The 27,582-nt window shown below is 40.8% G+C and overlaps 1 protein-coding gene across 1 annotated transcript; it reads right to left on the bottom strand.

The window, feature by feature from the left end:
* Positions 1-416: 416 nt before the first annotated feature.
* hsf2 (heat shock transcription factor 2) lies at positions 417-26,379 on the bottom strand. Its single transcript, XM_078212739.1, has 12 exons — positions 26,156-26,379; positions 25,624-25,732; positions 20,311-20,438; positions 18,152-18,276; positions 16,770-16,845; positions 15,420-15,481; positions 13,687-13,768; positions 13,465-13,595; positions 9,648-9,896; positions 8,663-8,768; positions 4,972-5,041; positions 417-1,112 (listed from the first exon to the last, which is right to left on the bottom strand). The coding sequence occupies exons 1-12, from the start codon at positions 26,273-26,275 to the stop codon at positions 817-819; spliced, it is 1,554 nt and encodes a 517-aa protein (XP_078068865.1). The 5' UTR covers positions 26,276-26,379; the 3' UTR covers positions 417-816.
* Positions 26,380-27,582: the final 1,203 nt, after the last annotated feature.

Genomic DNA, 27,582 nt, shown 5'->3' with positions numbered 1-27,582 from the left:
TATGATTAAAATCTTATACTGCACAGGGTGACTGCATAGTTTACTGACAGAAGAGCACTACTCATAATCGCTCAAGTACAAGTAAGTGCACACGTCATGGCCCAAACTTAGCCGACTACCAAAAGACACTAGTAAGAATTGGTTTTAGCAATGTTAACAGACACAGGCCAAAATCATCACATTTTACTGTGGACTACATTAGAATGTTATTTTCTTCACACTTTTAAGCAATCTATACCTACTTTTATTTCCTTAAGTCTATCTCTCGAAATAAAACAGAGACTTAACAGTCTTAAAGAAATGTAAGATGTAATATTTCTGCACTTCAAAAATGATTGCTAAGGTGAAGAAGAATCTGGTTACAGCTGCTATAATACAGGTCACTGAACAATGCCCAAGCTTTATCCAAAACAGGATAGTAAAGTTTTCTTTAATGGTCATGGAAAGTAGGTGGTGCTTTCAGTTGTCCCAACTTGGGGCAAACATGACATTTTGCACAATACAAAAGTGCAGGGTATTGATTTCAATTTCACACATTACTGCCATCTGTAATAAAATAAAACAATGCCGTGGAATGTCCCAGCAATAGTACAAAAAAGATCACTTGACATACATAAAGCTGCATTTCTGATGAATTTTTTAGAATACAGGAAACAAGGTACTTTGTATATATTAGCAAAAATTGAATACAACATATTTACATGAAACATAATACAGGACAAACTACACAAATCATTCTTACAGTATAAATTAAATGTTTCAAGTTTTAAGTTAGTCATTAGCTGGACGTATGGATATGAACCTTTAATGTATTAGCTAACTGTCCAGTAAAGAATTTTCACCATCTAGAGAATCTGAGGGAGCCAATTCACACAAATAAAACAGTGTTTCTTCACTTGCTTCTTCTTCTGTGAGAGGTTCCAATTTAAAAAGTTGACTTGTCTTTTTTTTCTCATTGACCCCTTCTACTATCTCATTTCTCTGTAGGTGATTGTCTTCATATGTACAGTTAAGGCCTGAAGTAGTAGTGTGTTCCTTTTCCAATATAGATGATGCATTTCCATCCAAGAAAGTTAGTACAGGGTACATATTAAATTGCATCAGCTGCTTTCCTGCAAATAAACCAAAAACAAATGGAGCTTTTTAAAGAGAGGACAGAAAACTAAGCAGGCAGCAATCTTTCAACAGAACTCATACAAAAGCATTAAAAATGTATTAAACAAATTAGCATCAGCAATCTTTTCTCTGAATAGACAATTATTTTATAAACATCCTGGAAGGAACAGTACAATTGTGATTATGTTAAGGGTGTTGTAATCGTTTTGTCATAAAAATCCATCTGGTTCACCACTGTCCTTTAGGGAGGGAAATCTGTCCGTATGAAGTCTGGCCTGTGAGAGATTCCAGATCATCATCAACTGGCCTCAGAAGACCCCCAAATGTTGGAAGGGAGTTAGAAGAGCAAATATGTAAGCAAATTTCTGAGTGCAAAAACAATAGGGCAGTAATAACATAAAAGCATCATACTGCAGATGCTGGAATCTGAAACAAAAACAGAAAATGCTGGAAAATCTCAGCAGGTCTGACAACATCTGTGAAGAGAGAATGAAGCGAATGTCGAGTCTGGATGACCCTTCGTCAGAGCCAGCAGTTAAGGCAGTAATAGTTGGGGATTTCAACCACCCTAATATCAATTAGGATATGAACAGTGAGGGGCACAAAATTCCTGAATGCATTCAAGAGAACTTTTTTAGCCAGCACATAGCAAGCCCAGCAACATAAGGCACATTTCTAGATTTAGTCCTAGGAAATGAAGTTGGACAAGTGGATGAAGTAGCAGTGGAGGACCTATTGAAGATAGTGACCACAATAGTTAGATTTAGTGTAATTCTGGCAAAAGGACAAAGACAGAACAGGAGTATAATTCTAAATTGGGGGAAGACAAATTTTGCAAAGCTGACGTGTCATCTGGCAAAAGTTGCCTAGATGCAGCTACTAGAACGGAAAAGAATGTCAAATCAGTGGGAGGTATTCAAAAGCGAGATTCTATGGGCACAGTGTAGACGCGTCCCCACAAAGAAAAAGGGTGTTACTGCCAAATCTAGAGCCCCTTGATTATTCAGAAACATACTTGGTAAGATAAAGCAGGAAAAGAAAGCCGATGACATTCACAAAAAGCTTAATACTGTAGAAAGCCTAGAGGAGTATAGAAAGTACAGGGGTGAAGTAAAAAAGGCAATTAGAAAAGCAAAGCGAGGATATGAAAGAATATTGGCAGGTAACATCAATGAAAACCAAAATGTGTTTTACCAGTATAAAGAGCATGAGAATAACTAAGGAAAGGATAGGGTCTCAGAGATGTACATGGTAACTTGTGCGTTGATGTATGCAGAGTTTTCAATGAGTATTTTGTTTGTTTCCTCACCAAGGAGGATAATGTGGACATTCGAATTAGAACAGGGTGAAATATTACATACAACAAGCAATATGAGAGGGGAACTACAGGAGGGACTGACATTCCTGAAGGTGAATAAATCACCAGGTTGGATGGACTGTAACCCAGGCTGCTGAAGGAAACCAAGGAGAAAGTAGCGGATACTCAGAATTATTTTCCAATTCTCACCAGATAAAGGCAAGGTACCGAAGGATCTTTGTTGTTCTTTGATTGCAAGACTGCGAACACCGTACCATTATTCAAAAAGGGTGCTTGGGATAGGCCAGAAAATTATAAGCTAGTCAGTCTGACTACGGTGGTGGGCAAATTACTGGAATCAATTTTGAGACACAGGATAAACTATCACTTAGAAAGGCACAGATTGATCAGGGATAGTTTGCATTGTTTTTGGGGAAAATTGTCTCCAACTCAATTGATTTTTTTTGAGGAAGTGACAAGGCAGATTGCTGAGGGTTGTGCAGTGGATGTTGTCTACATGGATTTTAGTAAGGCATTTGACAAGATCCCACATGGCAGCCTCGACAGAAATATGAAATTCCATGAGATACAGAGGAAAATCCAAAATTGGCGCAGCAACAGGAAACAATGGGTGGTTTTGCAAATGGAAAGCGGTTTCCAGTGGCGTTCCATAGGGCTCAGTGTTGGGGCCCTTGCTGTTTGCTGTGCATGTAAATGACTTGAATGTGGAAGGCATGATTGGGAAATTTGCAGATGACACCAAAATTGGCCGTGTAGTTTATACTAAACAGGACAGCTGCTATCTCCAGAATGATATCAACGTCTTGTTTGAATGGGTGGAAAAGTAACAAATGGAATTCATCCAGAGAAGTGTGAGGTAATGCATTTGGGGAGGGCAAGCAAAGCTAGGGAACACAAAAGATAGTAGGATATTGAGAGGGGTTGAGGAAGTGAGAAACCTTAAGAGTGAACGTCGACAGATTCCTGAAGCTGGCAGGACAGATGGATAAGGTGGTCAAGAAAACATATGGAATGCTTTCCTTTATTGAGCAAGATATTGAATACAAAAACAGGGATGTAATGCTGCAACTGTATAAAATGTTGGTTAGGCCACTGCTGGAATTTTGTGGACAGTCCTGGTCACAGGAAGGACATAATTGGTCTGGAGAGCTCAGAGGAGATAAGGGCAGAGAATAGAAGGAGAACAAAACCTGCTGCAACTTAAGGCAGGGACTGTAGAGTTTTGGATGATCTGAAGTTTACAAAGGTTAGTGATCATCAGAATACTTGACTCCAGAGGAAATGATGGTATAAATGAAGTTTTTAGTAGTTGATTGAGCACAAGTGGCTCAGTAGCTCTCCTCCTATCTAAACTGGAAGGCCGTAGATTGAAATTCCACTCCAGCCATAGGCCATGGAAGAGTATTCACTCAGTTCAAAGAAAGTTGTTCATCAATCTGCAAAATCCTTCCACATGCCACACCATTCTCCAAGGGAAAAAAAGTGTATGAAAATACACAAAACCGATGAGCTGAGCCAGCTGCTGGTTCAATGACCTTCCTTCTGTCAAGGTCAGAAGGTGGCATGCTAACTTGATGACTTCACTGTTCAGTGATGTTTCTATGGGTTATAGGTAGGTCTAGAAGGTAGGGATGTGTTCGGCACAACTTGTGGGCCGAAGGGCCTGTTTGTGCTGTAGTTTTGTGTCAGGTTTTCTTTGACAGCACCCAAATCAAACCCATGACCTCTAATGTTGAAAAGGACAAGGGCAGCAGGCACATGGGTACACCCTCACCTTCAAGTTCCACTCCAAGTCACACAACACAACTTGGAAAAATTTCACTGTTCCTTCAAAAGCCTGTACTTTGCTCCCTGACACCTCTGGTGCTGCACCTGAACTGCACAGTCTGTAGCAGTTCAAGATGGCTCACCAGCACCTTCTCGAGAACAATTGCGGGTGGGTTGGCCAGGGATGCACTGCTTCATGAATGAAATAAAAAAATTCAAGGAATCTCAAGACTTGCTCAAGATGATGCATTCTGCCAGGGAGGAAGTACACACCTTCAAGGTGTTTGTGGATGATATAATGCTTTAGGTCTAATAAAGTCCATTCAGGATAATTTGGATCAGGACCAAGAGTTAGAAGTACAGAACTACAAGTGCACGTCACCAGGAGGACACAGGACTGTATCTCACGGAAAGATTGTCCTGACACAGATGACTGAAAAAGTTGCCATTGCAGCTGGTGCCCCTCAGATTTTAAGGCAAGGGAGGTCCAAAAAGACATACTTTCTATTCCAGCTTTATCAGAGATTTTAAGAATCTGGAGGTGGGACCATGGTCAGAGTATGAATGGGCCTCACTCATGCTCCACTAAGTTCTGCATATTCAGAACTGATGTACAGGCATGTTGTTCTTATCCAGCATCTAGATGAATTTGTGCAGGGGGGGGGGGGGGGGGGGTAAGAGGAACAGGAAAATTCACCTATAATCTCATATAACTGCTCTAACTGCACTCTTATAGCAATTAGTATACCACAAATCCTATAACCACTAACCAGTATCAGAGGACTTGTTTTCATCCACTTTAGATTCTGTTCCATTGCAGTTTTCTTTAGTTCCCGATACCTAGCATTAGAAAAAGAAATTCACACCTGAATATATTAAACTTAAGGATTATATGCTTTTGTGAACTATATATAATTTTCTAACAATTTTAAAGTGCACAGTTTATCACGCTCACCAACCTTCCAGTTACATTCCACTCTGTTCAGGAAAGACTTAAGATTTACATTTAAGCTTTCTAATGTGACCAGAATTAACATTGTCCCCATGGATCTCAGTTTGCTCAACAGGTTCATCCTTTGAGAACTATTGTTACTAAAACCGAAGACAAACTGCCAAACTATGCTTTCCTGGTTGTTAATAATATAACACAAAGGACATTCAGATGCTATTCCTTGAACATCAAAAATCAAATAATCTAGTACGGTTAAGATAAATAATGTTTACAGGTGGTTTTATGTAAAATATATAGGAAATTAAAGCTATTCTGTAAATACGCAGACATCAGATATACAATTCAGAGGGAAGATCTGAGAATAAATCACATTCAAGAATATTCCGTTTTCAGAATTCAAACATCACATATATAAAATTACAATGTAGCCTTATACCTTATGTGAGGGGCGATATTTTTCCACATGCTGGTGGCTGAGGCAAGACCTTGCTGTACTCGAAAAATTATGTTATTTATTTTAGCGAACCTAATTCAAATTTGTTACAATCAGCCCCAGATGAGGTTCCCCAAAAGTTGTTGATCCAAGTGAGACCCCTTGATTTGTCACCCTCCAACTGGGATACCCCCAAATTGTTACAAACCCAGGTGAAGGGAGATGACTGGCTCCCTATTCAACCCAACCTCTGCTGGTAGCAACAAGGTTTAATCCCTTTCCCTTGGGTACCTTTTGCAAACCCAATAGTTATGTTTAAAAAGCCATCAATTTAAACAGTCTTCATTACAAAAAGGGAGAAAAAATCACTTAAAACAACGAAACACTCTACAAACATATTAATTCTCTTAGCAATAGTCAATACCCAGCTACACTCCGTTAGCTTTTTAACTGGGGGAGGCATTTCCCTCACTGGCTCTGGAAGTATTTTGGAAACCCCGGGTCTGCCTCTGAATTCGGAGTTAGGTTTGGGTAGCCAGACCTCCTGCTAAAGCAGGGGTAACAGGATTCTTTTATTTAAATCAGGGCAAGGTAATTTCCTCCTTAATAGAGTATCTGTTTGGGGACTTCTCTGGAATCCCTCTTCTCTAAGTGAAAAGATTTCAACAACCAGACCTTCTGCTCACCCAATAGGGGTCCGGGCTCCCTTTTTAAAATGTGCTGCTGGGGTCTGACCTACTGTGCTTCTATTCTGCATGTTTATATCTTTGGGAGTACTTCCACTCACGGGGGTTGGCCTAGCATTCCCATCCAAATGTCCAATTCATGGAATCCATACAGTGCAGGAGGAGGCCATTTGGCCCATCGAGTCTATTCCCATAACCCCACATATTTACTCTGCTAAACCTCCTGACACTAGGCTCAATTTAGCATGGCCAATCAACCTAACCTGTACATCTTTGGACTGTGGAAGAAAACCAGAGCACCCAGAGGAAACCCACGCAGATACAGGGAGAATGTGCAAGCTCCACACTGACGATGACCCGAGGCCGGAATTGAACCCGGGTCCCTGGTGCTTTGAGGTAGCACTGCTAACCACTGTGCCACCAATTCTTAGACACCAGGATTTGATTCTCACTATGACAAGCTTGAAATCCCAGGCTTGGCATTAGAAAACCAAGTCAAGCAGCTTTTATTGAATGAGGAAAAGCAACAAATCGATTTCAAAAGCATGGGTAGAATCTCAGACTCTTCAATAAGCAGGATAAATAGCTCAGTTCCTTTTACCAAATAGCATTCCAATTAAAACAAGAAACACCTAGAAATGGTTAAATTCTGGTAGAATGTAGTTCAGTAAGAGAAATACAGCATTTCAGAACTCAATTATAATTGCACTATTGACTGTTATTATACACATTTAGACCTGTCAAAACTTTTGCAGTTTTTGATTGAGAGCTGCATAGCCAGCGGTACCCTCTTGCAGAGGAGTTTGTAACTAGAGCCCGAAAGCCCTCCCTCATGTAGCGTCCAACATTTATCCCTGAACACCTAAACAAGATGGCAGATTAACTGATGGTCATTATTACCTTGATGTTTACGGGGCCTTGCTGTGTGAAAATTGGGGTGCTGTGTTTTCTACATTCAGATGGTTTGAATGCAGACTTAAAAACTGAACACAATTGAAACCTTTAATGGAAAACACTTCTAAATTGTGTACATGTTGAATAAAAATGTTGCATTTCACACGCAAATGGTGATAATGCTTCCACTGAAAACTTCAACTCATGAAAATTGCATTAAAAGGTGCCTTGATGTGCTTTTATGAGGTTTTAGAGATAAAAGGTTTTTGTTTGCGAGCAGCTCAGTTGGAAAATATCAGAGGAGTGCCTCAAGATTTTTATAGTATGATGGTGTGCCATGACAGATAACAGGTTGGGAATCAATGCCTTAGCGAAACACCCTGCAGCTATTCCTGTCAGTGGCCAACTGTACATTTTCAGCCATCTTCAGGGTTTGCATCCATTTTATAATATGAAATGCAGGTCTTTTTAAATTCCAGTATTTCCACGTATAATTCATGGTTTATTCACCATCATCATGACAGATATTTCAAAAATTATATGCTGGCTCCATAAGAAACAAATTCATATTAAATGGTCCCATTAGCAGCATAGATACCAAACCCACTATATGCAGAAAATTGTCCAATTTGTTAAAAGGAATGCAGTCAACTGGACTTTACCTTTTATAACTGTCAAGGTTTTCAATAAGAAATATTCAAGGTTGTATGTATTTGCCTGTAAGGGGCCCACTCCATCTCTCAGTTACTTATGCAAATAAATCATTTTGCATTTAAAGAAAAAATGCACCATCGGCAAAGTTTACATGAATATTTTAGGGTAGCATGGTGGCAGTGGCTAGCACTGCTGCCTCACAGTGCTAGGGACCTCGGTTCGATTCTGGCCTTGGGTGCCTGTATGGAGTTTGCAAGTTCTCCCTGTGTCTATGTGAGTTTCCTCCAGGTGCTCCAGTTTCCTTCCACAGTGTAAAGATGCACAGGTTAGGTAGATTAGCCATGGTAAATGTGCATGATTACAGGGATAGGGCAGAGGGGAAGGCCTTATGAGATGCTCTTTTGGAGAGTCAGTGCAGACTTGGTTGGCTGAATTACCTCTTTCTGCACTATAGGAATTCTGATTCTCTTTAGTTTGCATTTCTCAACAAGACAACGTTGGATATATGGCAAAGAAAAAGACCCAACCAGTTTAAGCTATACTCAAACCACCTCCCATGAATGCAGGACATGGCAAAATTCTGTTCTTTCTCGAGCGTATATCTGGGTTCTAAATAAAACACATCAGCTTCTATACGTACATTAGGAAAAGTGACAGCACTTTTGAATAATAGGCAAAAAGAGATGAATACCATAATTTAAAATACACAAAGCCATTATTTAGGGTGTAGTTTTAGCACATGTGCCATGCAACAGCTTTTACTACAAAAAATACAGCTTAGAATTAGACTTGGAAATAAGTCAAAGACTAAACTAAGACCTAACCAAATGATGGGTACTTACATCTGATAGAACATCTGAATCCACGTTGAACTGCTTTCCTGATAATGTTGCCTGAAAGTCTTCTAAACTACAGTCAATACTGTCCAAATAATCCATAAGTTCTATCCTGTAAGACCAGAAATTCTTTAAATACTTTATTTAATAAGAACTGTGGTCAGAAAGACTTACCATTAATTAAATAGCACGTTTAAATACTCATAAATAAATCTTGTACTGAAAGAATCGCAAGTTAGTTTTCAAACAAGAACTAATTCACTGGCTATTTAATAAACTGCGGCCAGAATGACTCCATTAAGCAAATAGCAAGGTGCAGGGATATATAAATGCATGAATCATCGACAGAAAAACTATACTCAAACGATTTGGAGTCAGAATCAGGCAATTCACAGAATGTTGGTCTTCTGAATAAGCTTAAATTCAAATAGACTTTAGCACTTACATTAAGGTACAATGCAAAACAAGACAGGTATTGATCTTAAAATGAACACACTTTTAGACAACATGCAGAATATGGTGATGTAGGCTGAAACCAAAAGATAAAGTCGTCATAGTCCCAGATGATCGTTGGCTGTGACTAGTGATTTAACCTGAGGATCACCACACCTCAGGCGAGGGGCAAGGTTGAGAAGGCGGGGCCTTCATGAATAGCATCAGCCGATATGGGAATTGACCTGCTCTGTTGGCTTCACTCCGCATCACTAACCAGCCATCCAGCCAACTGAGCTAAACTGACCCCCACACTGATACTACGCTGCACAGAAAAAACAAACTAGAATTTACATTCCAATTTGAGGCACCTTCAACGTACTTTGCCAATGGATGAGTGCAATCACTAAAGAAAGAACACAGCAAGATCTCCCATACAGTAAATTAATGGATGACTAAATTATTTATTTTCAAAGATGTTGACTAAAAGGCAAAAATTGGCCAGGACATCAGAAGAACTCATTACAAATACATCATAACATTCCTCACATTTACTCACTTGCCAAGAAGGTTAATGTTCTGCAAAATAACTGCATTCTCATTCAAAATGGAGTCCATCATGGAAATAGGATCTTCAGAACTGATTGATGATTCAGTGCTCGTTGTTTCAATATTATCATTCATCATAGTGTTCATAACATGGTCAGTACTGCATACATCCATTACCTCAGATGATGCAAGCTGTTCCTGATTTTTAGCATTCTCTTCATACAATGAATTTTCCTCTTCTATCGTTCTGGATATGTCACTAAAAATACACAAAATGCTGAATTTAAAAGATGATTTAGGGAATGTTTCTTAATATGGTTTGAAAAACGATATACTAAACTAATATCAAGAAGTCGTCGCTTCTTCCATCAAGAGAGCCAAAGAACAATATCCATAATCTATCAACAACGTAATCTTCAAACAAAGGTTAACTAATCCGATAAGTTAGCCAATTTAAATGTCATTTCGTGGACCTCAATGATTTTTCTGGGGCTTGTTGAGCCTTTCTGCAAATCGTTGAATAATTTTCTTCCCACACACCATTTCTAGCACCATTAAGTTTCCCTCATTTGAATTTTTGGCAGAAGAGGATCACTGAAGTGTGAGGAATATCCCATGCCAATGAAAGAACAGTATCTACAGAGATGAATACATCTCACTTTGGGACACAATTAATGCAGACAGAGGCACCTAATAAAAAAGACTGAAATAGCAGACTAATGGCAACATAACATAGGGAAATGTTTGGCTGTATTTTCAGAAGCACCCTGGTGACAAGTAGGTTACATTTCAATTATATACTGCATGAAAAGTGGCATATCGGCATACTGATTGGCTACAATCACTAGGACTGAACCAACTAATTCTGCAGTCCCAGTACACTTTCTTAAGACTGCAGGAAACAATCTTCATAGTCTAGGTCAGACAGCCATCTGCAAAGCATCAACATTGGTCATAAAGATATCTGCAACCACTATGCTGTATAAGGGCATTGCAATCAACAGTCAGCTGTGACCTAAATATTTCTACATAACAGTAAGTTAGAAAGATGCACTTTTATGAAGACATTATAGCATGCATCGCAATGTTGGATGCATTCAACATTTCTGTGCTCACTATCTTAGTTTTTCACTTATTTAATTTGAAGACTAGTTTCTTTCCATTGGTAGGAGAGGCTAGGATTCATGGGCACAGCCTCAGAGTAAAGAGATAATCTTTTAGAACCAAGATACGGAGGAATTTCTTCAGCCAGAATGTAGTGAATCTATGAAATTCATAGCCACAGAAGGTAGTGGAGGCCAGGTCAATTAGTGTATTAAGACAGAGATAGATAGGTTCTTGATTCGTAAGGGGATCAAAGGTTACAGGAAAAAGGTGGGACAATGAGGTTGAGAAACATATCAGCATGACTGAATGGCAGAGCAAACACGATGGGTCAAATAGCCTAATTCTACTCCTGTATCTTATGGACAAAATAAAAATAGGCTGGTGAATGCAGAAGCAGGGAACCCCAGCTTGGGTGCTTTGCTGTAATTATATACTCTTCTGGAAATCTCAAGCACCTTGTGGCCACTTATGCAGGCATACACAGCAGCTTATTGGTGCAGCACAAAATGTAGATGAGATGAATTACCAGGTAAATGTCTTTTGGTGATGCTATCATGGGGAGAAATACTGACTGAAATACATTCAAAAAGTGTTATAAATCTTTTATATCCTCCTATGGATATGAATGAACGTAGCCCCAAGTTAGTAATGCATTTGAAAGAGGGCACGTTCTATACAACCTTCTTTCAGAATCGCATAGAATATCAGCCTAGATTGTGTTCAATCATGGAGCAGATCTTGAATTCACGATCTTCTAACTTGTGTGTCCACTGAGGGTATGAACCCTTAAAACGTAGAGACAAAAGTGCTATCAACCAAATCACACTGATGCTTTGTTTATACATTACGTTGGTAACCAATCATGCAATGCAATAAAAGGCAAAATTACTGATAAAAAAACTGGATCATAGAAGATTCAAATTTAGGACATGTTCTGAGTAGATTGTGAGAAGTCCATTGTATAGAACCGCAAAATTAAAAAATATTTAAAACTTTTAGGAATGAAACAATATAAAGAAAGTTTATCAGAAACAAAAACACCTCAGTGTTAAGACAGTGGTATTAATTGGAGAATAGGATATCAACAAATGTGGGGGTATGATCAATAAGTTCACAAATCACACGAAAATTGGTGGTGTGGTAAATAGCAAGGAGGAAATTCTTAGATTTTTTAAATTCATTTGTGGGATGTGGGGTGTCACTGGCCAACTAGCACTTATTGCACATCCCTAATTGCCCTTGAACTGAGTGGCTTGCTAGGCCATTTCAGAGGGCAGTTGAGAGTCAACCACATTGCTATAGCTCTGGAATCACATGTAGGTTAAAGTCCAACAGGTTTATCTGGTAGCATAAGCTTTCGGAGAGTTGCTCCTTCTTCAGGTGAGAGAAGGAGGAGCGACCTGAAGAAGGAAAGACACTCCGAAAGCTTGTGCTACCAAATAAACATGCTGGGCTTTAACCTGGTGTTGCGAGATTTCTTACTGTGCTTACCCCAGTCCAACGCCGGCATCTCCACATCATCACATGTAGGTCAGATCAGGTAAGGACAGTAGATTCGAACCCGGGTCCCCAAAACATTAGCTGAGTCTCTGGAATATCAATGACTAAACTATTAACCCATTCTCCAATTAATACCACTGTCTAACACTGAGGTGTTTTTGTTTCTGATAAACTTTCTTTATATTGTTTCATTCCTAAAAGTTTTAAATATTTTTTAATTTTGCGGTTCTATACAATGGACTTCACTCAATGGATTCAGAACAAGTCCTAAATTTGAATCGCACCCCTCCCCCCACAGGATGATGTAGACGGCTGGTCAGATGGGCAGAACAGTGGCAAACAGAATTTAACACTGAAAAGTGTGAGGTGATGTATTTTGGGAGAACTAACAAGGCAAGGGAGTACACAATGAATGGTAGGATACTAGGAAGTACCAGAGGGACCTTGGAGTGTATGTACAAAAAGCCCTGAAGGCAGCAGGACAAGTAGATATGGTGTCTTTAATTGCTGAGGCATAGAATATAAGAGCAGAGAGATTATGATAGAGCTGCATAAAACTTTCATTTGGCCACAGCTGGAATACTGTGTGCAATTCTGGTTACCACACTGTAGGAAGGATGCAATTGCAGAAGGGTGCAGACGAGATTCACCAAAATGTTCCCTGGGCTTTTCAGCCATGAGGAGAGACCGGATAGGTTGAGGTTGTTTTCCTCAGAGCACAGAAGACTAAGAGGTGACTTGATTGAGGTGTACAAAATTATGAGGGATATAGATAGGGTGGCTAGGAAGAAACTTTTCCTCTTAGTAGAGGAGTCAATAACCAGGGAGCATAGATTTAAGGTAAAGGGCAGGAGATTTGGAGGGGATTTGAGGAAAACCTTTTTCACCCAAAGGATGATTGGAACTCACTGCCTGAAGGGCCCCTCACAACATTCAAGAAGCATTCAGATGAGCCCTTGAAACGCCATAGAATACAAGGCTATGGACGAAGTGCCTGAAAATGGGATTAGAATAGTTAGGTGTTTGTTGGCCGAAGGGCCTCTTTCTGTGTTGTAAAACTCTATGACTAAAAGCAGCTGGCTTTCTTAAGGCAATATTTCTACCATCAAAACTAATGCAAAGCCATTTGTAATTTGGAACTTATTTCTATAATTGAATGCTATAATTTGATACTCAAGTGTAATAGAAAGGTCAAACTAATTTAGAAACTGAATTCATACTCATTAACAGTAAATGTAGATATGTCTTCTTCTTCAGTTTTTTCTGCTTCTGTGTCTGTGATGTCACAAATAACAATATCATCTACTGTTCTGACACATTGCTTCACACCATTAGGTCCATGCACAGGTACCTACCAAGAAAAAGAATATGTATTGTAAATGATTTTCAAGTTCATATCACTTCCTTAAAAAAAACACTCACATACAAAGGTTTTTATTTACATGAGTTGGATCGTCTGGCTCTTTTACAATATGATGAAAATATTTTGGCTTAGAAGGTCCAGTGGTATTAATCATTATTGGCCTAGGAACAAAGAAAATAAAGTTAAGAATGTATACAAAGCGAACATATATGCCATCCTATAGACATATCTCAAAGTCAAACAGAGCTATGTTAAACGATTCTTGTCTCCTGATTAGTTAATTAATATGCTTATGGGAGAAAAAAAACTGCAGAAGTGCTGCACTGGTCTATATTGACCATTAGAAAATAATGTATTGGTGGATAATTATAGAGGATGATATTACTCAACTACAGAATATAGCTACTAGCTCATTTCATATATAATTTAACTACAGCTGATACATACGTTTTAATAGTGACCAAATAATCTATTAGACATCCTGGAAATTATAATTTTGCTTGTGCACCTCTAATTTATCAGAATACATAACCCCCACCTAATTTCTTGTAACAATTTCTATGTAAACATGCAAAGATGTAGGTCCGCACCTAATCCAATGGAACTCTAAGCACTGTGCTGCCAACAGTATAAACTCAGGCTGTATATTACACTTTACAGGTTCCAGCACGAGGTGGCAATCTGCAGTGCAATGGCAACCTAAGACTCAGATCTGCAAAATCTCATTAACATTTTAGAAAAATCAGTACTGATTTGCAATCAGAACTAATTGTCTGACAAACGTGTTGCTGTGTGGTATTCAAAATTCAGATAAAAATAGCTGATTGTGAACAGTTGCACACTATAAAGTCTGTGTACTTTTAGTCCAGGATTTTCAACCTTCAATGGCAATTCATTAACATTAACAAGTAATCGGTGAGATTTCTAAAGATTATTGCTCAAATTTATAACATGTCCCAATTAGAATCAGTATCAGTTTTATAAACATCAACTGAGCTTATAAAGTACTTTTAAAGATTAAACTTGTGATGCTAAGTTTCCAACTTTAATATTAAACTGCTTTGCATTTGTATTCTGAATTAATACACAAGAAAAATCTGAATGCGTCTGTCAGATTTATCTGCTTTACACATATATTTTATGTTGGCAAACTCCAATATCTGAGGGGGCTAATTTTTATTGTATAATAGTGAAACTGATCATTCATAATTATCAGTTTTACAAACATTTACTCCAGAGCAAACTAAGATATGCAAATAAATAATTTCAGTGTTGGAAAGTGGAACAAGCCAACTAGAAAAAAGAAGAAATCATAAGATGTTTGTTTTATAATTGGTGAATTTTTATAATACAATTGTTTGACTGTTTAAACCATATCTGCAATTGCCTTGAAAAGTTGCAGATTAATGTTTAACTTTTAAATGTAAAACTGGTTGTGCGCATGTAGTCATAAACTATGAATTTCAAGAAATGAACAAACCTTGAACAATGTCACAATGTACCAAATAACTTACAGAATACTTGCTGCACAAATACTTTGTACTTTATGAGGCAAACACAGTAAAATTCATTAACACTTAACCACCTTGGAAACTTGACGGATGAGGAAGGGAATACTTAATAAATCCAGATGAATTAAACGCTCCCATTCTAAAAATTGTCTGCAATCTGAGAAGCTCGACATTCAAAGTTAAAATTATATTTACGCAAATTAAGTACATGAGTTAATTGGAAACTTAAAACGTTTCCAAACAACAGCAAAGAAAATGAAGCTCCAACATTAGTGAACATTAATAAAATAGGCACTCATACCTCTTTCGCTTCAAGGTAACAATTTGGTTGTTCTGAACCAAACTAACGATAAATTTAATAATCTGAAAAATATGAGTATAACCATTTATGATCAAACCCAAAATGAAGTCTGTACTGAAATCAACATTTTGACCTAATAGAAAATCATGCAATAGGTCAATCAAGTAGAACCTTACTGAAAATTACAGTAAAAAATTAATAGCCTTTACCAAAGATCAATCCTTTCTTTGTTTTTTTTACATTAAAGTTAAACAAGGGATAAGAACAAATCTCAAAGGTACATAAACTCCAGACAACTGGCATTTACACACCACCTTCCTAAAACATTCCAAGGTGCTTCATAGCCACATAATCAGACAAAGCTGGCACAAAGCCAACGGTAGCTAAAACTTAGTCAAACAGATGTTACAAGGAGGGTTTTACAGGATTAGAGATTGCTTGGGCCTAAATGGCAAAAGATACAGATGTCAATGGTGGGGCAAAGGGAATGGGGGTGTATAATACACCAGAGAGGGAGGAACGTAAGAAATGAAGGTTACAAAGCCGGAGGAGATTTGTGAGTCTGAAGCTGAGGGGCAGACATGGGGAATTTGAACATCAAAATGAGAATTTCAAAATTGAGGTGCTAGCGCGCCAGGTGTATATGCAGCTCAGCAATACACTGAATGGAACCTAATGTAGGCAGCAGAGTTTTGGGTCAGCTCAAGTTTCTGCAGAATGAAAGATGGAGGGCCAGCTAACAGGGCACTGGAATAGCAGAGTCAGGAAATAATAAAAGCTGAGACAGGGATGGGGTTGGTGATGTTTTGCAGGTAAAAGCAAGGAGCACTTGTGGTTGGGAGGACAGTAGGTTGAACATTCAGCTGAGGGTCAAGAAAGATGCTGAGATTAAACAGTCCCGTTTACATTAAGGGCGATCACAGAGGGGGATAGAATCAGTCAGTAGGGAACGAAGGTTTAAAGAGAAAATATTGCAGCCCATTCAGGACTGGATATTAGACAAATTAGTTTTGCAAGTCGTGTAGGTGGTAGTGAGATAGAACTGCATGTTGCCAGCATACATGTGGCACTTATCATGGACAAAACCGTACTACCTTAGTCTCTGGTGCAACAGCAAAACCATTTTTTGGTCACAAATCTCAACCTCCCAATTAGTGAGCCTTCTGGTTGCAGAATACCAGGGCAAACCAATTAAGTACCTTTCCACAGGTCCCTTGACATTTTGCTATAGACAGAGCTGAGGTGAGACGTGGGGTCACCTGACTGCACAAAATAAATTCTGAGGATATTTTTCTCCAGTCAGATGTCAAAATTGCACGCGAGAGTTCAGTAAATGAAGAAAAGTCTTACCTGTCGGATTACTTGCTGTTGCTGTGCGTGTTTCTGTCTAAGATCTGCAATCTCTCTCCAAAGTGTTTCATTTTCCCTGTTGGTGCACAGAAAAGAAGCCTCTTGTAAATACCAAACTGACATCAAACAAAATTCTACGCTATATGCCAAGCTGTCATTAGGCATTTAGTACCTTTAAATAAAAGTTGTTCTTCTTATTTAATACAAAATTTCAATTTCACAAATTTATATTTAACTTCTAGCCTGCCTCACTTTAAAGTAATGTTTTGCTACTCCATAGGACTAATCATCCTGCAGTACACCCAAACATCATCATTCTTTTGCAAACCTTGACTAAATGATGGCAGTCTATTTTACCATGGTGAATATTCAAATTCTAACACCTACATGAGATATCACTTGAAAGCAAGCTTGGAGATTTTGATCAGAAACTGATCCAGAGCACTATTTTAAATTTAGGTTCTATAAGCTGAGAATGCCTAACTCAACCAAGACTAGGGGCAGTATTCTCCAGCTAGGCATGCCCCAAGACCATAAAATCCCACCCGAGCTCAAGGGGCCGCCAAATGTTTTGTCTCGCCCACTACGATTCTCATGGCGGGTGAGATAGGAGAATTTTGACCTAGGAATCAAGCCCAAGACCTTCTGCTACTGATTTAATGAACTCATTGGGCTGTGACCTTAGTGATTGGGAAACCTTGATACACAGCAGACAGATCCTATTGTGAAACTTGATTGTAACTTGTAGGATTATGAAGTAAATCTTGCAGCATATTTATGGGCAGCATAGTGGCACAGTTAGCACTGCTGCCTCACAGCACCAGGGACCCAGGTTCGATTCCCACTTTGGGTCACTGTCTGTGCGGAATCCGCACAATCTTGCCCAACTGCCTGGGTTTCCTCTGGGTGCTCCGGTTTCCTTCCACAGTTCGAAAGCTGTGCTGGTTAAGTGGATTGGCCTTTCTAAATTATCCCTCATTGTACCTGAACAGGCGTCGGAGTGTGGCGACTAGGGGATTTTCACAGTAACTTCAATGCAGTGTTAGTGTAATGTACTTCTGACACTAATAAATAAACTTTCAAAGGTGTGTGCCTCTTTATTGGAAATTCAGAAAGGGCTCAACTACACAAGCTGATACTTGGGATTTTTTAAACTGTAAAATTCAGACAAATATAAATGTGTGTCCAATGGTCAGAAAAGGCATTCAGAGAAATGTTCACACTTCTAGGGGATTAAAATTCTCATTTCCTTCTTGCATTTGCTGCATTCAAGTGATCCAAAAGCCCCAAATCAAGGAGCAGAAAATTCTGCCCCCATTTGGTTGTCTAGCTAACAAGTTACTTTTATTAAGAATGTAATTACAAAAGACAAATAGCAATACCATTTCAAGGAAGTCAATCTTGAATCAAGGTTTTCTTGTTTTCCTTGCATTTCCTGAACACTGGATAAAATTGCATTCAAGCCTTCTTGCTGTATTTTAGCTTCTTCTGGCTTAATCGAGGATACCTAATATAATGTAAGCACAGTTACACAAGTTGAATAAGCACGATCAAAAACAAAGAGTTGACAGCTACATTTCCATTGGTTTATCTTTCTTTACTGTCTACTGAGATCCAAATTCAAATGGAAAGGATGTGGGAAAAGTTAGAAGAATGAGAGCATCACAATAATACAATGAGCATTATATTTGAGTTTAGGCATAATATTAGAACATGTAGAGTTTATAGCACTTGTAACCCATGACATACAATCCTCCTTAAAAAAACACAAAATTCAAATATATGCAAAAGCTCAAACATATCTTCACATATGCTAATATCTCTCGGCGAAACATCTTAAAAGAGGAAAAGAGGCAGAACCGTTCAGGGAGGGAATTCCAGCGCTCAAGGCTATGGCAGCTGAAGCCACGGCCACTAATGGTGATTAAAATCGCAGACGCTCAAGAGAAGGAACACAGATACGTCAGAGGGTTTCAGGACAATGACATGACAGAAAGGTTGGAGTGAGGCCACAGAACAAATCAAAAACAAGGATGAAAATTTTAAACATTGAGACATTGCTTAACTAGGGACCATCGTAAGACAACAAGTACAGGTGTGACTGGTGAACGGTGTTTGGTGTATTTTGGACACAGCAGCAGAATTTTACATGATTGAAAGCTTACAGGGAGTCGAAATTGGAAGACTGCTCAGGAGTAAATTTTAATAGTGATATCTGGAAGTAAAAAAGGCATAGATGAGGGTTTCAGCAGCAGATAAGGCAGGGCGGAGATGAATGCTGTTATGGAGTTAGAAAGTCTTAGATGTTAGAGAAGCAGTGTAATAATTTAGATACAATGAATGGAGTTGAAAGAAGTAGTGAGCTGAGTACTGTCAATATACACGTGAAAATTGATGCTGTTCTTTTGGATGATATGCAGCATGTGAAGAAGAGCCCAGAATAGATCCTTTGCAGACACTCCAAGTAATGGTGCAGGAGTTGGAATGGAAGCCTCTACAGGCGATTCTCTGATTATAACTGGATGGGCAATAGGCTGCAGTCCCACCCAGCTGGATGGAAGCAGAGTCTTTGGAGTACAGTATGTTCAACATACAATCATAGAATCCCAACAGTGCAGAAGAGGCCATTCGGCCATCGAGTCTGCCCCGAATCTTTGACAGAGCATCCTATCTAGGCCTTTTTCCCCACCCTATCTCTGTAGCCCCACACATTCACCAAGGCTAATCCATCTTACCGTGGGACACTAAAGGGTAATTTAGCATGGCCAATCCACCTAACCTTGTACAGTGGGAGAAAACTGGAGCAAACTCACGCAGATGTGGGGAGATTGTGCAAACTCCGCACAGACATTTACCCAAGGCCAGAATTGAACCCCTGTCCCTGTAGCTGTGAGGCAGCAGTGTTAACTATCATGCCACCAGACACATTGGCAATGTCTGATTTGTAGGTATATCAACTTGGATAGTGTAAACAAGGTAATGGAATTTAATAATGCACTTGAACTCACCTCATAGTGCAAAACAAATAAACCCCATCTCAGAATTAATCCCAGTGTGTAACCTAGTCCAAATATCAGTTTTCTTAAGATATTTCACAACTTAGTTCCTTCAAGTCTTTACATTTTCAATTATCAGCATAAAAAATAACCCTCATCAGTATCCGCCAACAAAATACAGTATTCTTTCAATTAAGCTTTTTTTAGTAAAAATGCATTAGGTCGCTGACATAATCATGGGACAAACCCTCATCATTTCAGATTAGATGCTATAGCATGAGTTCACACTGGATACTATACACCTTTAGTCTCAGCTATCACTTTCTTCTATTTCCATCCCTAACCTCCCACTGTCAACTACTTGTGATATCGAATAGATTAAGAAACAAGTTGTTGAAAGAAACACATTTGAAAAGTGCACAAAGTCAGCATAAAAAAAGTCAAGCAAGCAACAAAGTAACTGTAAAGTGAAAAAGGACAAGGCACAAAAGAAAACTAAAAACAAAAGCATTTTTCTGCAGTGCATTGAAAGTTATGGAGTTCACCTTTCTTTTTATATTTTCCAATAACTCATCTTGTCCTTGCTTGAAATAAGGATGTTGAAATTCTACAGGCCCATCACGTTCTTGTTTAACAATGCCTGCATCAACATTCAGTACTTTACGAAAGCCATCTGCAATACAATTATAGGTTATTTCATCTTTAGGTAGGATTTCTCAAAGCTTCAGTAAGTTTCTTTGTTCCAGACATAGAGGCTCAGTCCAACAACAAAGCGAACAGGAAACATAAATATTTGTGTCTAAATTCATTATTCAGACCACAAAGCTAAAGCCATTTTTCTATCATAATTTTATAGATTCATTAGGAACCGGTTTAATAATCTATTAAAATTAAACCAGAACCTTTGATTCAAATAAACTGACTTGCTGCGCGAATCTTCCCAAACTTAACAGATTATTAGCCATGAAAGATTTTGGTGATCATGTCACTTCAAAGTCAATGTTCCTCCAATGAAAAAAGTCCCAACATTTAAGGCTAACCTGCCAATTAAAAACCCAACACTAGGCATCAATCTAATAGTACTTTTTTAGTACCACATTTTTTCCAAGAGGGGACCAAAATTATTCTGTATCCTAGAAGCAAACATACCACAGATTTATACAGACAATCACATTTCTAGTTTTATATATTTAACTGTCCTGGCTATAACCGTATTTATTTTTCAGTAACCTCATGAATCTTAAGATTCAAGGATTAGAACTTTTGTGGTGCTGCCAATCCTTTTGGCAAATCAAACAAACTAAATCAAATAAACTGAGGGATAAAGCAAAAGGAGCAACCCCTTAAAGGCGGGGGAGGGAGGGGGGAACCGCCCAAAACAAAAAAAGTGTAAAGGAAACTTAAAACATTAAACCAAAATGTGATTAAAAGGGTCAATAATACACTCAGCTCCTGCTGGGCACAATGAGCATGGAAGGCCTTAACGGTGCCCATGGACTCTACATGCATCCTATCCAAGGGCATCTGGCCATGAATAGCTGCAGTAGAGGGGTAGACAGTCAGGTCAGGTGGCCCCCTTGGTCGCCCACTGCCGGACCTATTTATGGCAAGCATGGCCAGGCCCAGGAGCATGTTCACGAGGAGGTCCTTCTTCAATGCTCCCTCCGTACCAGATGCCCATAGATCAGGAGCATGGGACTGAATTGCAAACAAAACATTAAAAATAAAAGGTTTTTCAGATAACCAAAAGAGAGTGCAGCCTAAGACAATTAACATAGACGTGGTCCACAGACTCCCAAGACCACAAAGAGGGCAGGTTTCTTGGGAACCTATAAACCAGTGCAATTTTCGGTTGTATGGTACTGCTACATGTGCCACCTTCCACGGTAGGTCCCCAATATAATGGGGGAAGGTTCCTCCGTAGAGGGAACTCGACTAGGGACCTCTGCTGCCAGACAGCAACAAGGCATGCCAAAGCGTGTCCAGACGACAGACGAGGGCACGGTAGTGGAAGGTGTGCAGCAGCAGCCCATACAGGAAATCCTCCATGCAGTGGTGCAGCCTTAAGCATTGAATCATAGATTAATACAGTACAGGAGATCAATTCTGACATCCAATCTCTTTCAGTGCTATCCAATTGGCCCCCCTCCCCTGCTCTTTCCCACACCCACAAACAACTTATCTTTCAAGCATTTATCCAATTCTCCTTTGAAGGCTACAACTGTATCAGCATCTACCACCCTATCACTGCATTAAAAAATTCCACACTCTGGATCTTTCGCTAATCACTTCAAATCTGTGCCCTCTGGTTATTGACTTCAGTCAATGGAAACAGTTTCTTTTTTTTACTCTATCTAAATCCTTCATGATTTTAATAAACACATCTATCAAATCTTTTCTTGGCTTTATTTTCTTGAAGGAGAGCCCCAATTTCTCCAGTCTGTTTATGTAACTGTAATCCCTCATCCCATGCTAGTAGGTCTCTTCTACACCCTCTCCAAAGCTTTCACATCCTTCCTGCGAAGTGGTGCCCAGAATTGTACATGATACTCTAGCTTAGGCTCAAACTGGGCCTTACACCTCTCTACACCTTTCTCTACACCCTAGCTTATAACTTGCTGACTTTTGTACCATATGCTTCAGGAGTCCATGCATTTGCTTAACTGCTTTGTTAACCACTTCCAAAGATTAGCACACAAACATGCCTAGGCCTCTCTTCTGGTATCCCCTTTAAAATTGTGCCATTTAGCTTGCATTGTTTCACTGTTTCCCCCCCCCCGACCACATTATTCTGCACGAATTTCATCTGCCATCTACCTGCCTGCCCATTCCTTCAGTCAATGTCCTCTTGAAGCAATAGTACTGTCTTCCTCACTGGACACTACACTTCCAAGTTTAATCTCATCTGCAAATTTCAAAATTATATCCTGCATTCTTAAATCCAAGTCATTAATGTATATCAAAAACACTAGAGATGCGGGAACTCCAATCAATACCTCTCTCCAGTCTGAAAAACAGCCATGCACCATAACTGTTCCCTATCCCTTCACAAATTTTGTATTCATGCTGCTATGTTATACCACGGGCTTCAATTTTGTTAATATGCCCAACACGTGGCGCAAACACTTTCAAAGTCTGTACAAACAGCACATTCTCCCCTCCCAATGTATGGCGTTCTGGGCTTGAAATTATACATTACAACATTTATCCATCCAAGGATACCTGTACAGATGGAATTAATCACCCAATTTATCCAAATCAACCTGAAATTTACTAATTTTTCAAGTAAAATTTAACTTTCAAGAAACCCAAATTTAGTTCAGATCAACAATGTTATTCAAGTTTTCACAACCTTGAAAAGTTTGCAAGTGCTAAAATCAAGGTTATAACCCACGCTTATCTAAAATGAACCAAATGTTGTTTACTGTATATTGTATCCTGGTGAACTGGTGCGGCAACAATAATCTCTCCCTCAATGTCAACAAAATGAAGGAATTGTCATCGACTTCAGGGAGCGTAAAGGAGAACATGCCCGTCTACATCAACGGGGACGAAGTAGAAAGGGCTTCGCGTCTTGAGATGTCCAGATCACCAACAACCTGTCCTGGTCCCCCCCACGCCGACGCTATGGTGAAGAAAGCCCACCAACGCCTCTACTTTCTCAGAAGACTAAGGAAATTTGGCATGTCAGCTATGAGTCTCACCAACTTTTACAGATGCACCATAGAAAGCATTCTTTCTGGCTGTATCACAGCTTGGTATGGCTGCTGCTCTGCCCAAGATCGCAAGGAACTACAAAATGTCATGAATGTAGCCCAATCCATCACGCAAACCAGCCTGGTGAACTGGTACTTCAGGAAGCATAAAGGAGAACGTGCCCCTGTCTACATCAACGGGGATGAAGTAGAAAGGGTCGAGAGCTTCAAGTTTTTTGGTGTCCAGATCACCAACAACCTGTCCTGGTCCCCCCATGCCAATGCTATAGTTAAGAAAGCCCACCAACGCCAGCATAATTAAGGACCCCATGCACCCTGGACATTCTCTATTCCACCTTCTTCAGATACAAAAGTCTGATGTCATGTACCAACCGATTCAAGAACAGCTTCTTCCCTGCTGCTGTCAAGACTTTTGAATGGACTTACCTTGCATTAAGTTGATCTTTCTCTACACCCTAGCTATGACTGTAACATTACATTCTGCACTCTCTCGTTTTCATCTCTATGAACGGTGCAAGAAACAATACTTTTCACTATGTTAATACATGTGACAATAAATCAAATCAAAAACCTATTACATCTCTAACTTTCCCAATTCTGAAATGTTGGGTGGAATTCTCCCATCCGGATCTAAGTCCTGTGGCGGGGTTGGGGAATGTTTGCCCACTGGGGAGTTTGATTGGAAACCATGCCATAACTTCTGCCCTGGCATAATTAACTATGTATCTGCGCAGTTTGCGCCATCTTTCATGGTCGGGCAGGCTTGATGGTGCACCATATCTGGGTGCCATATTTTCACTGTATGTTAATACATGTGACAATAATAAATCAAATCAAAAATATCAAATCAAAAATTTTCTCCAATTAAAGGCACAGTGTCAATTTCCTTCCCAGTATACCCAGCCAGATCTGATACCTCTGCTAACGGGTAGACATCCAGTTTGAAGATGTCACCCAATACCCACTTTAACAAGCCTCCGAGATACAGAATAATTACTCTATGAGGTTCCAATTTTATTTCCCTACCTCCCACTGAGGTGTCAGAGTCCCCTCTGACACCTTTGCTTGATTCAGCTCAGAACTGAGTGGAGTAGAATCAATTTCAAATGAATTACAAATTTACTGGATAGATAACATTACTACTGGTGTATCAATTTCCTTTGAAAAACACAATGACCAGTAATTATAGTTTCAACTCACCCTAGCTACAACAGAGACATGCATTTCATTCAGTGTACTCCTGTCTACGTTATATTGCAAGTGCTTATTTTGCACCTCTAAACTTCACACTTTTACAGTAGTAAAATACACCCCATGACCCCCCTCGCAGTACACGAAACTTAAGGCCATGACTTCCAAAATGTTTTAACGCTTGCCACATTCTACACCTAGAGTTTATCAGCTTTTGCTACCTCAACCTTTTGGTTAACTGCAAACACTTGAACAGGCTATATATAAAAGGTATTTGGTCCACCTACTGATCCAGATAGTACAAAACAGAAAGATTAATTTTCACTTCATTTTAAATAACGCTCATGTGAAAATCTTCACATTAAGCAAATTTCTTGACAATCCTCACCACTACACACAGGCCAGACTCTCATCCAATAGTACCACACCCAAGCACCGAACCTACCCCCATCCACCTCTAAACAGAATCACACCTAGTTTCCCCCCCCCCACAACAACACCTAGCCACCCCCCTACCACCCCCCTTCCACTTACCTCCTCCCAGGCCTGTCATTTTCAATCAGATCTTTAAACCTATTTGCTTTCTGACAACCAGTGTAATAAAAAAGCAGTCATACCCTCCTTCAATCTCAGACTTCAACACTGGGTCCCAGGGATGGGCAGCATTGCCTGGTTCTTACCTGAATCGGAAGGTCAGGCATGGAAGAAATTTGGTGCAGGTAACTGAGTGTGGAGTGGCAATTCGACATGGACTGCCCTCCGTGGAAGCTATAGTCCCTCATCCCAGGAACCAGCCTGGTGAACCTTTGTTGTACTGGCTCCAGTGTAATCATATCCTTTCTTAAATATGGAGACTGTAACTAGATGTGGCCTCAGCAAAGTTCTGCACAATTGTAGCAAGACGCCCTTATTATTGCACTTCAGTCCCCATGCAAGTGTGTTTATACTTACACATATTGAGCTGCCGCACAAAGCTAGCCATGTTATTGTGTTTGAAATACTTGGGCAGGATTTCTTTGGCGAACCTCTGCTCATCCAGAACCAGGAATCCGTGGCCATTCTAGAGAGGAGAAAGGAAGCAGCAACAAGAGAATAAATAAGCAGAAAGCTCGGGCCCACTCCACAGTCAAACTTCACAAACTCCTCCTGACATCTGATATAGCCTGGCTGCCCAGCCCAGCCCAGCCTGCAGCCGCATCGCTGCCGCAGAGCCTCCCCAGCCGCAGAGCCTCCCCAGCCGCAGGGCCCTCCCCAGCCCAGTCTCCCCAGGCCCGGTCTCTCCAGCCCCCGGCCTCCCCCCGGGCCCGGCCTGCCTAGGCCCGGCCCTCTCCAGCCACCCGCCTTGCTGCAGGCTCCAGGCCCCGGCTCCCGTTGCCTTTGTTGTCCTCCCGGACTCACAAGCGGGCACCAGGCCGTGGATTGGACGTTATCATTAAGGGGGGGGGGAGGAGTAGGAGCGCTGCTATCGGCGCCAGCCGCTAACCTGGTTCCAGCAGATGAACTCATTGGTGTGCGGCTCCTCCACCAGGGCCCACAGTTTGGTGAGGAAAGCCGGCACCGGCACTGACTGCTTCATCCCCGCTGCGGCCCGGCCTCCCCTCATGCGCGGTCCACCATCACAACAGACAAACCGCCGGCACGCGCCCCCGCGCGTCACACCGCACGGCGTGCGCGCTCCTGGAAACTGCCTGTGCGTGCGCGCCCCCGGAGACTGCCGGTGCGTGAGCGCAACGAACGTCACTGAGCAACAGCGCGTGCCCAGTTCTCATTCTAAAGTTCGAGACTCGCGGGGTGGGGCAATGAGGTTTGGAGTGGAGGGGAGGGGGGAGGGTTTGCAAGGGCATATAGGAATCAAGTAATCCTTTGTCCCCTTCACCATCAAGGCAGACTACCTCAAGGTGCTGGGGTTATGGTTCGGAGCAGCAGGGGCATGCGCCAAAAACAGGCAGGAGCGCATCGCCAAAGCCAGACAAAAATTGGGATTGTGGGAGCAACGCTCCCTCTCCATCACTGGGAAAAACCTTGTGATCCGATGCGAGTTCCTGTCCGTGTTGTTGTACGTGGCGCAGGTCTGGCCTATCCCCAAGTCCTGCGCAGCAGCAGTGACCCAGGCCATCTTCAAATTTATCTGGAGATCAAAGATGGATCGTGTCCGGAGGGAGGCGATGCACAAATCTCCAGAGAACGGAGGGAAAAACGTTCCCAACGCCGCCCTCATCCTGATGGCCACCTTTGTGTGCGGCTGCATCAAGCTGTGTGTAGATCCTCGGTACACTAACAACAAGTGCCACTATCTTTTGAGGTTCTACCTGTCCCAAGTGTTACGGAGGATGGGTCTGGCCACATTGACGTGGAACGCTCCAAGTAGTTGGACCGTACCGCAGCACCTGTCCTTCGTGGAGAAATTCTTCCGGAAACACACCTTTGACCACATGGCTATCAAGCAGTGGTCAGCACGTAATGTCCTTGAGGCCCTGAGAGAAAAGGAGACGGCAGATCCTGTTGGATGGTTCCCTGAGCGGACTGTCAATGTCATTTGGCAGAATGCCTCATCACCAGAACTCACAAACAAGCACCAAGACCTGGCTTGGCTGGTGGTGAGAAGGGCACTCCCCGTCAGATCCTTTATGCATGCCCGAGGGCTCAACCTCACCGCACGCTGCCCTCGAAGTGGCCACGGGGCTGATGAGACGGTCGCACACCTCCTTGTGGAATGTGCCTTTGCAAAGAAGGTCTGGAGTGAGATGCAGTGGTATTTGTCACGGTTCATCCCGAGCAGCTCGGTGACGCAGGACTCTGTGCTCTACGGGCTGTTTCCGGGGACGCACACCGAGACAAATATCAACTGCTGCTGGAGGGTCATCAACTCGGTGAAGGACGCGCTTTGGTCCGCCCGAAACTTGCTGATCT

Source organism: Mustelus asterias, chromosome 5 (genome assembly GCF_964213995.1).
Source record: "Mustelus asterias chromosome 5, sMusAst1.hap1.1, whole genome shotgun sequence".
NCBI lineage: Eukaryota > Metazoa > Chordata > Chondrichthyes > Carcharhiniformes > Triakidae > Mustelus > Mustelus asterias.
This window is presented reverse-complemented; position numbering and strand designations above follow the sequence as displayed.

What these genes read in the sequence shown, in the direction of transcription:
- hsf2 (XM_078212739.1), bottom strand. Translation starts at nt 26,275, where the DNA reads ATGAGGGGAGGCCGGGCCGCAGCGGGGATGAAGCAGTCAGTGCCGGTG. An exon ending in TGGAAAATATAAAAAGAAAG is followed by an intron (nt 18,277 to 20,310) that starts GTGAACTCCATA and finishes ACATTATATTAG; the next exon opens with GTATCCTCGATTAAGCCAGA. An exon ending in AACAGCAAGTAATCCGACAG is followed by an intron (nt 15,482 to 16,769) that starts GTAAGACTTTTC and finishes CATATTTTTCAG; the next exon opens with ATTATTAAATTTATCGTTAG.